This window comes from Leptinotarsa decemlineata, unplaced genomic scaffold, assembly GCF_025532065.1.
Source record: "Leptinotarsa decemlineata unplaced genomic scaffold, Ldec_3_MD MMD2_tig00000505_RagTag_RagTag, whole genome shotgun sequence".
Lineage (NCBI taxonomy): Eukaryota > Metazoa > Arthropoda > Insecta > Coleoptera > Chrysomelidae > Leptinotarsa > Leptinotarsa decemlineata.
In genome coordinates this window covers 13488390-13506226 of record NW_027412549.1, presented here as the reverse complement: position 1 = coordinate 13506226, position 17837 = coordinate 13488390, and the positions used below count along the sequence as shown (strand labels likewise).

General features: G+C 35.3%; 2 protein-coding genes across 2 annotated transcripts in view; both read left to right on the top strand.

Moving 5' to 3' along the window:
• Positions 1–17837, top strand: part of sif (guanine nucleotide exchange factor still life) — a 653408-nt gene that overhangs the window by 151712 nt on the left and 483859 nt on the right.
• Positions 668–10210, top strand: LOC141481871 (uncharacterized). Its single transcript, XM_074174207.1, has 4 exons — positions 668–877; positions 6535–6747; positions 6869–7088; positions 7772–10210. The coding sequence occupies exons 1-4, from the start codon at positions 668–670 to the stop codon at positions 8356–8358; spliced, it is 1230 nt and encodes a 409-aa protein (XP_074030308.1). The 3' UTR covers positions 8359–10210.

The window sequence follows — 17837 nt, the reverse complement described above, 5'->3', positions numbered from 1 at the left end:
CATGAGCGTTGAACTCCAACTGAGAAGAGGTCATCATAGAATAAACTCAGTTTACAACCCTCCGCGGAATCGTCTACTCCCAGAGTCAGTGGATGAACTGCTGATGTCGACAAATATCCCCACAATTGCTGCTGGTGACTTCAACGCCAAGAACAATCTGTGGAGAAGACTCACCAATGCGAACAGACGTACGCTCCATGTGCATGCTGACAGGCATGAATTTCGAGTGATAGGTCCAGATGAGCCTACGTTTTATCGTGGGGATAATAGACCTGACATGTTTGATATCGCACTGCTCAGGAACGTCTCCATGTCCTGCGAAATGTACACTTTGTCAGAACTTGACTCAGATCATAATTCAGTCCTCCTGATGCTGGGTGATGATCCTCCTCCCCAAGATTATCGCATGAGATCATCCACGAATTGGGAAGCCTTCAAGGCTCACCTAGTGGAAACACGCATAGACCGTGAGATGCTTCAAACTCGCAACGGTCTCGACGCGGCGGTGGTGGACGTCGAATTGTCTGTGAACAACGCTTTCCGCGCAGCCACAACCAGGACAGAGTGTCCTCTGCGAAGCTACAATGAGGTTCCTCCCAGGATAAAGAACCTCATACAAGTTTATTAGCGGACTCTCTACCCTGGAGACAAGGTTGTGGCTAGCAGGATGACCAATCAGGTTAAACAGGCCATCACTGACTACAGAAACGAGAAGTGGATCGAGTGTTTGGAATCGCTCGAACCTGGGGATGATGAGCTCTGGCGAGTCATCAGCAGGCTTGAGAAGAGGAAAACCGCTTCCTCTCCTCTTCACGGACAGCGCGGCATCTGCTACTCCCCGCCGAGAAGGCGTTTGCCCTTGCAGACACAATGGAGAGTCAGTTTCGACTTAACGTTGATCGGGATGATGATATTGACCGTGATATCCGGCTGGAACACCGGGTTCGGTGCATCTTTGGGGAAAATGATGACGACGTGATCCGTTCAGCTTCAGACGAAGAACTGAGGGCCTCGGGGCCTGATCCGATGGATTATGTCCTTCCTGAAAGGCAGAACATTTCAGGTCCGAGTTGAAGGAACCCTGTTTCCCATCAGGGAAACTTAGGCTGGAGTTCCTCAAGGAGCTGTGCTGTCTCCACTATTGTATAGCCTTCACGTGAGCGACCTTCCGAAGTTCGATCACGTGAAGGTTTCCCTTTACGCTGATGATACGGCTCTCCTCCCTTCTTCCATAGGTCGAGCGTTAGCGGTCGTCTGCATGCAACGCGCGTTGGATGACCTCGAACGCTGGTACCTTGACTGGAAGATTCGGGTGAGTCCAGATAAAACCCAGGCGATAGACTTGGGGAGAAGTAATGTTTCTTTAGACACAAGGGTCACGATTTCATGCAGGGAGATCGAATGGCAAACGCGAGTTAAGTACCCAGGTCTGTGGGTAGATCGCCCACTCACCTGGGCAAATCACATTGATTATATCGAGAACAAAGTGCAGTCGACGATGGCAAAACTCTATCCTCTGATTAACAGGAACTCAAAGCTCAATCTTAAAAATGAGATTCTACTATACAATACGATGTTCAAGCCTGTCGTAATTTTTGCTACAGGCGCCTGGGGACAAACCGCCCGTCAACTCTTTCCATTTTGGAAAGACTGCAAAACGAACTCCTTAGGATGCTGGTGAATGCTCCATGTTAACTATAACTATACGGCAGTCCGGTCCAAACATATGCAAATCAGTGGATAGGTCGAGGAGGACCACAAAACTGGCCCGCTCGATCCCCGGATCTCAATCGTCTCGATTTCTCTATTTGGGGTCATTTACAGCATTTGATTTATCGTACTCCTGTTCGCGATGTAGAGAACTTAAGAAACCGCATCATCTATGCGTGCAGGGTAATCAGAGAGACTCCAGGAATATTTGAGCGAATACGCATGCGTAATGTCTGAAGGAAGACATATTGAGTATTTACTTTGATTTGTACATGTTGTGTGTTTTGTTAATAATAAATTAGTTTTGTTTATTACCCTTTAATCGTTTAATGCAGGTACTAACTACAGAATAACAATAAATCCAGTTCGCATTTATGACGATGTATCTCTGTAGTTGTTCCTAAAATAATATTTTGCTGCGAACTGGTTTATTTTTGGCAAAAAACCCAAGAGACATTTTTTGTTAAGAATGAAATAGGCTATCGGAAATAAATTTTCAAATGGTGAACAAATAATAAGACTAAAAGTTACATTGGAAATAAATTTTAGGGGTTGCGTTTTCCACCCCTCACAACCATGGGGTAAACCAAATAAATTGCTGGCTAAGTGTTTTTTTGGTAGTACAAAACGTCAGGTTAATGTAACTTTTTCAGTGCTTGTGAAAAAAATTGTTATACAAATTTTATGTCCCCCTTTTAAGGGGCTGTATCTTAACAAGGGATGGTCCAATGAAGTTTCTTTATATGAAAGATCCTATCTTTTTTCCGATGAGGAATCACCTCCCCAAATGTGTTACACTTATTTAGTTACACCCTGTTTATAGGCCTCCGAACACAAATATTTCTGACTTCATAAATTACCTTGAAGAGAGCCTAATCATAGTCGCGCCGCATTCAGACAATATAATTTGCATGTGAGATTTCAATATTAACAGGTTAGACATTACAGATAGATACTATATCCATTTCAAATACATTTCAGATACTCACGAATTGAAACAAACTATAAATTCGCCAACAAGAGTAACACAATCATCATGTTCTCTGTTGGACTACTTTATCGTTTACGTTAAATTTAGTTGGTCTAATTGTGGCACAATGGACTCTCATCATGTTTCTGATCATTTTCTAGTTCATTGTCATGCGCCTGAAATTGTGAAACACAACCTTGTTACGCGGACTCTCCGAAACTTTAAAAATTTCAACTATGTTCATTTTACAAATGAGTTAGAATCAATACGCTGCGATCCCACGTATTTTTCAGAAAACATTGAAAAAAAAAATTTTTTTTTGTTTTCAAATCCACATGATGTTCAATAATCATGCACCATATGTCACAAACCATAGATAACAGACAATACGAAGCTTATAATGAAAATAAGAGTTAAAGCAAGAAATAAATTCAGAAAAACAAGCTGAATATTGGAATTATTACAAAACTCTTAGAAACTTCACTAAATCTTCCATCGAGCGAGTGGCTTATCTCGAAACCATCGCCTGTAATGATAGTTATGATAACTCTAAAGATCTATGGTTCGGGTAATAGGTTGACCCAAATCTGGAACAATTTTACAGTAATAATGCGAATGATTCCATCACGTCACTTCTTGAATTGACATTGATCACCAAAAATGAATTGTTAACCTTCAAGTCAAAAATCAAAAGAAACAGATGATCTTGACAATTTCCTTTTGAACTTTTGCTGTCCATCTATAGTATCCGTTAGTTCACATATTATAAACTCTTGTTTGGGGAAAATAGTTTTCCCAAGTATGTGGTACCAATACCCAAAATCAAAGAACCTAAGGAATTCAAATACTTGCGTCCTATGAGTCTCCCTTCACATTTTTCTAAAATTCTGGATAAGGCTATTGCTCAACAATTGAGAAACCACCTTCACAACAATAATGTAATTCCAATTATGCAATCTGGTTTCAGACCAAACTATAGCTGTGCTACAGCTTTAATGAACATAATGATCATATTACATAATATCGTCACAGCATCGAATGAAGACGAAATTACTGTTCTAATATTGGTCGACTTCAACAAAGCTTTTGATACCTTGAATCATCGACTATTTCGATCTATATAACTTTATAATGGACTTTCTCATAGCACTTTGAAATTTTTTGATTCATATCCTTCACATAGACAACCAATTTTTAGAGTAGAGAACCACATATCAGATTTCAAGAAAACTTTCTTATGTGTCCCACAGGATTCAATTCTTGGATCTATCCTCTACATAATTTACACATTCCATCTGACAACCTGTTTCAAAAAACTCAAATATCTTATGTATGCCGATAATACACAGCTGTATTATTTTTTAACCCTGACTCTGTACAGCATAGCGAAAATATTATTATTGAGGATTTATATCAATTCGTTAATGTATCGAAGAAACATGACCTGAAAGTTGATAATTCCAGAAAGTCATAAGGTCGAAACTGATCTGATCATGAAAATTGATGACACTGTTTTACTGGTCGTAAATCAGGTTGAAAATCTGGGAGTTTTTATCGATAATAGACTCAAATTAAAAAAATATACTTCAATATCAATTCAAAGAGCATTTGGGAAAATGAATGTATTATACCCTCATAGACATGTCTTGAGTCTAAAAACCAGATTACTAATATGTATTTCGTTGATACTATCTAATTTCAACCATTTCTGAAGAGAAATGAGCAACAACGAATTCAACGAGTTCAAAACTCTCGTTTGAGATTTTCGTATCAAGAAAAGAGAACCGATTTCCTATACACTCAAAAATGTCAGGTGGCTAAAAATGTATGATAGGCGAACAAACAATAATACACAAATATCTTCTACGACACATTGGCTATTGTAGGCTATAGCTAAAATAATTGTAGTATTCTAATGTTTGTATCGATATCCGCGTCATCTTTCCTCTTTATTTGAATAAAATGTTATACCTGCTATCACAATTACAATTAAGGCCCGTTTTTGTTTTCGTTTTTTATCTTTTTCATCTTTGTTTTCTGTAAGTTGTAGGAAGAAGAATGAACCCTGTTTAATCTTGTATCGTATTAACAAATTTGTATTTTTTCTCTGTTTTGTATCATGTTATTTCTGCTGTGACAATAAATTCATTTATTATCATTATTATATCGAAAATTCGCGACGGTCATTGGCTGCTCATCCTTTTGAGGTTCAACACAGTTCACCTCGAACTTCAGTGTTCAAGAACTCTTTCTTTTGGAGAACTGCGTTTATATGAAATAAACTTCCTGAGAACGTTCTTCCATATGGATTCAATCTCCAGCGATTCAAATCCAATGTGAATCTCTACTTTCGCACAGGCACCGCTCCCAGAACGCCTCAAGAATATTCCTGTGATACTTATGTTTTGTCACTTTCGTAAATAGATTCAGTTTGCAAAAAAATTTATCCGAGATTCATGTAATCTGTCTCAGTTCACTAGAAGACTATAAAAAAACAATTTTCCCTATTGGAGTATATGCCAAGTCGAAAATTCAAAATACAGTTCACTCCCTGAATGAACATGTAATCATTCACCCCATTTGAATAATAATTTCGCTATGAGAAATAGTAGTCTTTTCTTATATGGGACGTATCAGGAAATTTGAATCGTTGCGGAAAAATCCAATGTATACCTACTACAACCTCCGCCCTTCCCCTTCACAAATTTATGTAGGTGTACAATAACAGTGATTTGAAATTTTCATAGAATAAAAGATCAAATCCATTTTCTTTAGATTATCGGTAATAATAGGGCCTGTTCCATTAGGAAACCATTTCCCTAATGCACCATTTGAATAACTGAAGTTTGATCAATTTCTTGTCAATTGGTAGTCTTGTGATGATATGTTTCCACGGCAACCCTCTATTTTGTACACCACTGCAATTTAATAAAATTGTATGACACCATAAAATCAAAGTTTAATGCGTTTTACGATGTGTGAAAAAGTTTATGAAGGTTATTTTACATCTAACGAATGGCTTTTGAATTCCCTTGATAGTTATTGTTGTGAACTCTTCATTTCCTTCTGTTACCAAAGTTTTTATGGAACGCGATTCAAATTTCAGTCGTGATAGAACAACGTTTTCTGTATATCAAAGAATAGTATATGAAATACAGTGACATTTCATTCAAAATTTTTTCAAGTACCTCATTGTCAATAATGAATTAGTTCAAATTGACGCAACATCTAAAGTTACGCTTTAAAGTTACCTTTTAAAATTTCGATTATACAAGCTAAGTTGGTGTCATTAATACTGATTTTTTTTTCTTTGGTAACCAATTGATATTTTTAACAAGAAAATATGAATAACTGGCGGATATATCTTGTTTCTTACTTCTAATTGGTGCATGTAACTTGCTTCGCCATCTATTCTTTGCGTATATATGCGTCAGCTTCAGGCAGAATCTAGGTGATTATAAGAATGTTAGTTTTTCAAAAAGGAACATAATGGTATTGTTATGGAGATTATAGAAGTGATTCATGTTATGTTATCAATAGATCATTTCAAACCAGTACCTTTCATTATGTGAATTTAACGGAACTTCTGAATATCGTGAAAAAGTAATTGAATCATCAATGATTCACATGCATATTTTTTTATAATTGTTCTAATCGGTTATATAATGCATACAAATATTGAAAACATGAGATAGATGCCAAAAACATGAATAATTACTCAGAAAAAAATTTATAAAATGTATACCAAATATTGACAATTCAAACGGTCGACCATTTGGCGGGAATATGTCACGTCAAAGTACATGTCAACAAAGCGATCCAAAGCACAGAGAAGTAAACATAGTTGATTCTATATTGTATTATTTAGTGGAAAATCAGTTTATAAGTACTGCATAGTTCCAAATTGCAACAATACAACGAAAACTGCTCCTCAAAAAGTATTTTTTCTTGTGCCAAGAAATGCAAACATTCGATTAAAGTGGTGTAAAGCTATAAAAAGGGACGAATTTAAGAACCCGAAACTGTCTGCAACGAGCTGCTTATACTGTTGTGAAGATCACTTTGATGTAAGTATTTTCATATTTACATAGGTATATTTATATTTAGTGTCATAGTCTAAAACACTAATAAACATATTCAATTCTCGAATATAAAACCTTTCTGACTGCTGTTATTCTTCATTTTCAGGTAGAAATGGATACAGAGAACTTCATTCAGTACCAAATAATGAATAAACAACAAGGGGTACCTGTTACATTACGTCTACGTAAAGGTATTGTGCCCTACAAATTTCAGTGTCAGAAAGTAAATAGGCCAAAACCTGTGAGAAAGGCTGCTCTCAAAAGACAAAGACTTAGGTTGCTTCAAGAGACTCTATCAGAAGCTGCTCCCAGAGAAGTAATGGAATAAACTAATTTATGTGTAGGCCCTGTGGATACAGCAGATAAAACAATCACCAAAGAAATAAATTATTGTGAAGCTGGTGGTAGTTCATCTTCACACGACGTTTTCTCAACAGAAAATAAGAGCCTTGCTTGTGACAAAACCGTTCAAGTTAACACAATGAAGCCAACGACAATAAGATATAGAAGTAAAGGTGTCACTGTTGGTCCTAAGACAAAAATGTAGCATTATCACCGTTTCTAGTACCAGTTAAAAACACATCAACTTCACCTATTAAAACCGCCCAGATTGCCGGTATGAAAAGGAAGTTATTCCCAGATACAAAACCAACAGACGATTTATCTATTACATCGCAATCTTCATCCATTTCTAGTGAGTATGAACAAGAAACTACTTCTTCCGAAGCGAGTTGGTCTCAAGATAACAAGGACAGACAATTTCAAAATGTAATGCGTAGTGCAACATTGACCGCTGTGGAAAAAGAGCCCAAAATGATGTTAGGGCTGCCTAAAGACAGTTATCATTTGATAAAACTATTAAATGATAATATCCCAGTTCACACTATTGACATTTCAATAACCTTCAAGAAAATAAAGTTAAATAAATCATTTGACATATTAGCTATATAATTTGGCTATACACAGGGCACTATAAGTAGAATATTTTAGAAAACAGTAATTGTTCTAGCAGAACCATCTGACATAATTAAAAATTTACCTACCGCTTTTAGAGCACAGTATTCTAAAATTGTTTTAATTATTGATTGCTTAGAAATAGAAATTGAAAAACCGTCCAATGCAATCCACCAGTCTCTGTCATGGTCACAATATAAAAAATGTGATACTCTGAAATACCTCATTTCTTGTACATCAGATGGGTTAGTCATTTTTATTTCAGAAGGATATGGTGGTAGGGCTTCTGACATCATTATAGAAGAAAATTGTGGCTATCTAGAATGTTTACCTCCAAACACAGCTGTTATGGCAGACAGAGGCTTCAAAGACTTGTCTCATTTGATAAAAAATAAAAAATGTACCCTCATTCGGCCTCCTTCAGTGTTCAAGTCTACAGCAAGTACAAAACATGAGGTGAAGCAGTCCAAAAGAATAGCAGCATTAAGAATTCATGTAGAGCGTGTAATAAACAGGTTGAGAGAATTTCATATGTTGTTTCTTCATGCATGTGTACATCACAGCTTAGTTCCGATAGTAGATGAAGTAATAGTAATAGCATGTGGCATAATCAATATGCAAAACGTTTTAATAAAAAAATAAATGAAATTTTAAAGTGTTTTATTTTTATTCATATTGGTGTGGCACACTCTGAAGGTACCTTATTTTCAATGTACAAACTCCAAATAGAATGAATATAGGTTTCAAGTAACTTGGCTAACTGACAACTAAAATTTCAACTTGCTCCTCATACTATGATTTATTTGATATTTTTACATATAATAGGAAAAATAACATTACTCCAGAAGAGCATGTTTTTTTCCAAAATATTTGCACAATAGTTCTCATCATAATTTACAATATAAATGTCTATTTCCTTTGATATTTCAAAATCATGATGTGCAACACAGAAAAACCACTTTTTTTTTGGAAAAATACATCTGCATTTGGACCTGACCCATATATTTTGAGGATATAACATCTACTCATGGTTTTCTCAGATGATGGACATTTGATTTCAATACTGTAATCAATACTCTCACCACCAGGGGATGCACCAAATACGGGATAAATAGGGTTTAAGATCAAACCACACCCATTATTTTTTAGTTTCATTTTTTTTCGACTTCTTTCAATACTTTTTCCTCTAGCAAAAGCCCTCTTTTCATCGCCTCTGTGTCCTTTAATTCAATTGCTCCCATTATACTTTCACATAAAGTGCCTTCGAAAACTTTGCAGTGTGCTGCTTCATGCATCTTCGAAGCAGTAATCCTAGCATACCGTAGCTCATGCCACAGCGGACAATCATTCTGATCAATTATAACTGGATTAGCTTCATTGCAAAATGATGTGTCCATCATACTCCTGCAATAGTTGATGAACTCTGTGGTGTTAGCCGGTTTATTTGGTACTGTATTTACTAAATGATGAATGGATAATTTTTCTACTCTGCTTTTTTCCTTGTAGTATTTCATGAGTTAACTTTCCATGTGACCGATGCTTTTGCTATGGTTTATTAGAGTTGGCAGAAGGCTTCGAGTATTGGCAGATGGAGCAGGTTTGGCTTTTGAACTACTACCTAACTCTTTAGCTCTTATATACTTTAGGGTTGTACCTATCGTGGATAATTTGGACTTCTTCCAGTAACAGTCGATACTAGTAGAGGGAGGGTCTTTGCTACGCCTGTGTAGCCAAGCTATAAAAGCTGTTGCATGCTTACATCCACCTAAAAATTAAAAATATATATAATAATCATATTTTCTGGATAAAACATGATCACATTTTGAAATCAGACTCTTATTTTTTTGAAACAAAATGTGTAAGTTGCAACTTGTGTTAATACTCATTCGTGCCCTCTAAATAATACTTTACCAATCAATTATATGTACCTATATATGCTGCGCAATCTTTACATTCTGCAGAGACAATTCTCTGTTCAGCTTCATCACATACTGCTGTTACAGAGTAACACTTCTATTTCACATTATGTTCGGGAGTAATACGAGCTTTCACTACACATATGTTTGCTGCAAATTTTTCACTACATTATTTGAGGTTATGTACACTTTCTCAATGTTAGTAAGCAAATAACTAGAAAACTGAACGAAAAGCTGAAATTAAAGGCACTTATACACAATAATTATTCAAGTACCTTGCAGCTTTGACACCTCTAATCTCAGCTGAAGTGAAATCGGGATGATTTGCGAAAAAACTTGTCATCATGAAGACATCTATTCTCAGCAAATTGTCAGATTGTGCCATGACAAATCCGGCTTCAGTCATCGTATTTATTTTCTGGAACGTTCACAGTAATGATAAAATGATAATAGCCAAATAATTGCTTGCAAAACTCTAATTAGACGGACAAACATTGATAGAATACAGAAACAATACAGAACAGCATGTAAATTAATGTTGTTGGCATGGACTTTGACGTCATCCTTAGATCCTACCAATCTCGTTGCGTTTTACCTAATTTGAAGCTGTCTCGTAATTTTTAAGTTTTCAATTATGAACTATTTGAAATTTATAAAGTATATAGTCATGTGCACCCATTTACATTGATCTGGTATCAAAATAGATTAAGAAAAAAATTAAAATGAACTATTTTATATTACTTGCATATGACCAATTGGAATTTGCTCGAAACGCAGAAAGAGTGAGTTATGGATGAAAAAATATAGCCGAAATGACAGAGATTTTCGAATGATCGATGATGCTATGAAAGATACTCATATTTATTTTGATTCCCACACTCTTATAATTATAAAGGAAGTAGATGAACCAATCATTGAAGTACTTCATAACTATTAATACAATAATAATATTTTCGAAAACGTTTGCTACACTTCAAATTTACTTATACACACATTACTATTATTATTTATAGATCAATATTTGTTAATTTGATGATGTTATTATGATGATGTTAATTTGATGATGAATTGTCATTGTTTTTCATCATGAAATTTTTCAATGGATTTTTATTTGATTTTCATATGTATAACTGACCTCCTGAAGATTCTTTTTTTTTCCTTTTTATGAACGTCCATGACAGTTCAGGGACCTTTTTAATTTCCCACAATTATGTCCTTCAACCGATTCATGAATGAGTATATATCTATCATAAAAAATCTGTTCGAACTATTGTGTTGTACAAAAAAGTCTTGTGCTTTTCGTGTGATAGAGACCTATTGCTTCTTATCTGTGATCTGAATTAGGTTCTCTACATATATGTATTCGCCTCTCCGTCGGTTTTCTTTTCATTTACATCCATGTTGATAGTGATTTATTGTCCGTTCTATTCTTCGTTGAGTTATTCCGTCCTTTGTTTTGTATAACACCTATTTCGACATGGCTTTCGGTAGTCTGACATATACAAAATTAGAATTATACGAAAACTCTGTCATAATAAATCTGTGATGAAAAAGTGATGATGCACGCAAAAACATAAATTCTTTTTACATGCATATTATGCTTGTTTTGAATATTTTCGTGATGACTACTAAGCTAGTAGAAAGGGCCTCTCAACCACTTTCAGATGTTTCATCATCCTTAGTGTCACCTCTTTCTGATAGATACTTTCTATAATATCATCAGAAGTGCAGCATTTTGTAACAGCCACAATGAAAGATCAATTTGCTAATTTTTCCTGTGTGCTCACATATGTCTGCGTAGCTGGTGGCCCTATTTCCCTAAGATCAGTCACAAACATAGACTGTCTTGTACTTATTATATTCACGTTTGTTCTCTTTTGAACTCCTTTGCAAGCTTTCCATGTCTCCTTCTCATTTGTTTTTCAACAATTTCTGCACATTTCCATTCCACAAGTAAGACCTATGGGTTTATTCTGTTATTTGTTAAACCTACTAAAAGTCGTTATCCGAACTCCATATGATTTATAGATATGACACAATAAGACCGCTCTCTATGTTATTATATTGTTGTATCCACTTTTGTCGCTTTCTAGCGATTGCGTAGGCTTGTATATTGTCTGTTCCATTGAATCTATCTATTCTGTTTATCTTGTCGTGACCAAAAACCGGAACACAGGTCCCTTGAATGTTCTGTTCCTTTCTCTCTGTATGTTCCCGGTACATATAACTCAATTTTTTGAGAAGTAAATTGCAATATTGTTGCAGTATACTCGGATTCCTGATGAGTTGAATGTATCACAATGTCCATCTTATCGACTACAATGCATACTTCGATATCCATCAAAATTATTGTACGTTATTAGTACAAACATTTCACTATGAAATACTAGCAACTCGCCTGTCTCCACACGGGTACAATGCTGATACTAAATATAAATTCACCCACCGAAAATTTAAGAGCATGGTGAAAAAGTGATGAAAAAATAATTTTGTTTAATGGACGCACCTTTTTTTCCCGCGGTTGGCACGCTAGTTGAAAATACTTTCTTATTGCACATGTACAACATAAACGAACCTACATACAAAATTTCCCCCTTAGAAAACGAACCGGTATGGAGAAACAGTAACGAAAAGGTAACTTTATTTTATTACTGCCCCCTTTTTTCCGCGGCTGGCGCAGTTGGAATGTTTAAAAATCAATTTTTTTATTACACATGCACAACATGAAACGGACCTACATACAAAATTTAAGCCTCCGAAAATATAAATACCTTTATGAAGAAATAGTGAGGAAAATGCAACTCTATGTTATGAACGCGCCTTTTCACCCGCCGCTAGCGCCCCTGTTAGAATATATCTGAAAATCCTTTCTTATTGCACATCTACAACACAAAACGAATCTACATGGAAACTTTCAGTTACCGAAAATATAGCGGTACGGAGAAAAAGGGAAGAAAAAGTGATTTTCATATGTAAACGCGCCCCTTTTACCCCCACGGGGAGCGACCCAGTCAAAATATTTGAAAATTATTTCTTAGTGCGCATCTTAGACCTAAAAAGCTCCTATATTCCAAATTTCAGCTGCCTAAGACTCACCAGTACGGAGAAAGAAGAATGAATGTGTTAGTGTTATGTGAGTGACTTTCGCATTTATAAGTGAAAATTTGATGCTTTTGAAAAAAATGTCGATGAAAATAATAGGACTGGAGAAAAATCTTCTAATTCGCAACATTTATATCCTATCCTTTGAAACTTTTAAAGAGAATCAAATATCAGAGTCTGTTAAAATTCAGATGAAACAGTATCATTTCTACTCTATTGAAAACACTTTTTCGAACAAAACAAAAATGCTGCTTCCCGAAGCGCATTATGCTCAGCAAATCGACATCATCAGGGGATGTCTAGTCTTAGTAATCTCCTGATGATGTTAACTTGGTTACCGAGACGCTTGTCGAAAGACAGTAGTTGTTACTGCGCCATAGGTTCCAAATTCTACTTACTGAAATATGGTGTTTAGTATTTTTTGGTGTAAATGATAGAAGTTTAACGTCACTTGTCGTTGAGAAGGTACTATCAATTTTTTGTCCTTCCATTCTCCATCCATACATTTTTGAACATGATGAAATATCATATTTATTCTTGATAATGATATTTAACGTCATCAATGGCTTCATCAGGTATTTGAGATAGTGAATGTGTACAGTGAAAGTAATTGTACTAGTGCTATCAGATGTTTGATTCCAAAATTGACACAAGTCATCGAAAAGTTTGGTTCAAACTTATCAAATGATAAAAAACTTCAGAAGTATCAAACTGAAATAAAAATGCGGTACATATTTGTATGGTCGAAATGAAACGAAAGTGTGATTGAAACAACGTTAACTGAATACAAAATCCATGTGTGACCAAAAAAAATCGACGATTTTTATAATTAAAATGAATTCTTACAAGTTCAGCGTTGGGTTTCCTGACCCGTTCATATACCACGGAAGGAAATCAATAGTACATTTCCATTGTGATTCCACAACAGCGTTAACAATTGGGCGGCTGTTTGGCGGTTTGCATGCAAAATTCGTAGAAATAATGTTGGCTCAGGTGTGTTAACTCAGGTCAAAGTGGGATTGATTATCATATATGCGCCTGTAGCAACACATTAGTATCTGAGGTAGGTGATTGATTAATACAGGTTATTTTGTGAATTTCATATTGACAAGGAACGTTAGGTATTATTAGACCTATTAAATTCATAGATCCCGACAAATGGTAATAACGGTAATAATATAAACCATCAACATTAATTATCTTCGTGGAATTTGTCGATATTTGACTTCAATAAAATTATTTCGAAGTATTCATACCGAAATCGGTTTTTATTGTTATTCAATAATTCAAGAACTCTCAGAGCTAGCTTGTGAATACACTATGAGGTATCCAAACCAAACCAAACTGTATAAAAATCTAATGTGGATAGGATTATGGTGGAATTTAGATCTACCTTCTCATCACCATAACTAAAAAAGTAAAAAACGCTTATTGAATATGTATCTGGATATTGTGAAACATTATTATGAATTTTCTTTGTAAAACTGGCGTTGAAAGAAGAAGTGGAAGAGTTTTATTCACAAAAACAAATCAAAATCTTATAAACTTCAATTCATGAATTCTTCTGAAGAACGGAATTTTGACATAGGTTCGCGATTTGCTTTTCTGTATTAGGAAAGAATGACCCACGAGTCTACTTTTATATTAAAACACGTTGTTAGCCCTCCATATCATTATCAATAATTAATAACCCAAATATTGATCAAACAACTGAAATCTCTACAGTTTGTCTTCATACCCGCCATGAAGGATATTCCATAAGATGCTCCACAGGTGCAATTCCAGAGATGGATATTCCAATCTGTATCCGTATCCCTGAAATGATTCACAGGAGACCGACTTTCCAAGCTACACATTTATGTTGATTACCTATCTGACCAAGGTAGTCACAGACTGAGCCAAATCAGATCCTCACTAGATTGAGGGAAATATAACATGATCCATGGAATGGATTATTCTTCACAATGGGTTCATTCAGGCTAATTTAGTTTATTATTGAAAATCATATATTATAAAAGTAAATCATCTCCCAAGTATCCCACAAAATTTTCCGGTTTTTATGTCAATTAACAACTGAGCCCGCGGTAAATCTTGACGTCACACCAAGCAACGAGCTTCGAGCGGTGGCAACCGGGCCTGTAGTTGGAGATTATGAATTGCTGCCATCGTCGGATTTTGTTTCATTTGCTGACTGATTTGAAAACACCACGTGTTACATATTCACGCAGTTGATATACTGCAGTAAACAACACCCAACTTGCTTTCTTCGGCTTTAGCACACGTCACTGATGTGACGTCAAGCATGACCACATTCAACTATTGATTTGAGGGGGAAGATAATGAGTAAAAATTCAGATTTTTTGCAGATGTACTATTTGAAACATAAACTATCAAATAATGAATTAATAAAAATTTGTTGAATGAACCTATTCAATTCGGGCCCTAGTACGCCGTGGACCGGATAAAGTTAATACTCTCTTGAATATGCACAGGGTGAGATATCACATTTCGTATGTTTTGAGATGACCAGAACTGACGCAAAACCAGTGACAGAAAAACTATCAACATTATTTTTTATGTTTGGTATAATACTTCTTATGAGGTATGACCATCAGAAGAGCGATCTTTTGTATGGTTATGTGTGGAAAGAAAAATATTAAAAAAGAATCAGATATGTTTCTCATGAACTATCGTACTACCCAATATTCAAACATCCCATGAACATAACTATCTTCGAATATCAAGAAGTTTGTTTCAATGACGATTTGAGATTGGTAAACAGCAAAAAAAAAGAAAAATGTAAAAGGTATGCTAAAGATCGTTTGAATGACAAAGAACATTATTTCAAATCTGGAGATAGTGTTTTGTGCAAACAACAAAGTTGATAATTATTTCTGACAGCAGAAAGGAGAATGTATAACGAAAATGCTACCTTTTTTTAAGTCATTTCATGGCGGCAAAAATTCATAAATTGATCAATGTGAGTACAATAATTATGAAAGTCACTCTAAATATTCGATTAGAACGTCAAAAAAGAAACTGATGAAGAAAGTATAGACAGGCAGGAAGGAAATGAAGTACATAAACAGTCTGTGTACGATAACATCGGAGTTGAAATCCAGCCAGTATCTGAAAACAGATTATGTGATGGCAGTGCTCGACATAAACATCCTCAAACATTTTGGGAATTCATTCTTCAATTCTAGAAGGAAATGTAATATTCCATCACTAGATTTAGTTTCGGAAAATAGTTTTTCTATGAAAGTTATTTTTTTTCGGAAAAATGACAGTTAATTCTTCAATTACCATTGAGTTAAATTCACAAACTATCATTTGAAAAAAACTAAAAATATCGACTGAAGTATCAAAATCCTACAAGACGTCTGCCTTAGTAGCATACGGAACGTTTGGTACTACCGGTTTTCTTCAATCATGACATCAGCGGTGAAAGACTGTTCTTATACCTGTGCGTGATTATTATTTTCTTCACTTTTTCCTCAGATTCGAAGTAGAAATCGATACAAAAGTCGCTAAAAAAATGACATGCGGTGCCAACTTCGTTGATCATAATGTATACATTTTTCCACCCAACATAATATTATCAAAAATAATTATAAACCTTTCAATTCAAATAAATTCAATTCATTATTGGGAAAATGCGTTTACTGTAGTCTTGAAGACGAAACTCTTTTTTTCGAAACGTTGACATTATACATGTAAACCCTGTATACCTGGCTATCCCCTACCTGAATTTATCTTTCACCGACACACCTTCACTAAAACCGTTTCAACCCCTTTGGAGGGGTGCACCGCCCGTGACCAGCTTCAATCGGCCTGGCCTTGCTCCCGTTTCGGTGTTCGTGCTATTCTAGCAGCAGGATTCTGCGCGATCGTTTTACCCGGAATGTCAACTTCCAGTGCATGTAACTCAATTCAATAATGATAGTGACATTATTCGTTATTAGAAATTCCTGATCTTGAGATAAGTGCGGTGACATCTACGAGCTAACAGTGCAAGGAAAGCGTGCTCCAAACAATCGATCAATCAGCTGTTGACATGCTTGGGATCCTGCGAAAACGCAATTTTTCTGGTTGATACGTTTCAGTAGAAAAATCATAAATCCTATTTTTGTGCGAACATCTGAATAACACAACGAGTCTGTTACTTGTTGTGCAGTGTCCAGGTGTTCATCAACATATGACGATGTGGTTGTTTTTTGTGTATGCGCAGGCGCGTGCAACAAGATATCGGACTGGTGAGTAATCCAATTTAGATCCTGATACATCCTTTGGGAATAGATGAGTTGGAAAAACGATCGCAGTTGAAATTATGGATTGAGAATCGTGAGAATTATAACCACTCTTCTGTATTAAAGTAATAGAATTATCAATTGTGTCAATTCAAACACAGTGTTCTTTTGAATAGAACAAGGTTGATACGTATTCATGCTCACATTCGATGCAAGTTTGATAGGAACCAAAATTTGATTAGAGAATTTCATTTTATTCAGATATACCTACGGTATGGTATACACCTATATGGTATGGTTAAAATTGTTTAATGAATTGAAACTTTTCATGTACGTTGTTACTAGTGGTGCTTTATTTCTTTTACTTAAATATCATAGTAAGTATATTCAGTTCAAGACAGTTTCTGAAACAAACAGAAAACGTTATAATGGAACGAAACACAAAAATAGTAAGGAATCCGAACTCAAATTTGGCACGTAGGTATATGTAACATTATTTTGAATATATTAAAAAAAAATTAAAATCATTAAATTTTTTTTAATCATTCCCGTGGTAGAGTTGAGAGTGATAGTATCTTTATATCACGAAAAAGTAATATATGATAGAAATGTGATTATCACGCTATATCCAAGTAGGTATTTCGAGCAAAAACATTATTTTGTCATATTCTCATCGATACCTTTCCTATATCTATGGGTCATCATCCCTTGTAAACCTACTTCAATACTGTTTCACACTGGAGGGTTTTTTGACGTGTACACGTTTTCTCAGGTGTACATTGGCATTGTGAACTATTTCTCCGAGTGAAATTTTGTATCAATACTCTTTTATATATTTCTTTTTTTATAGAAC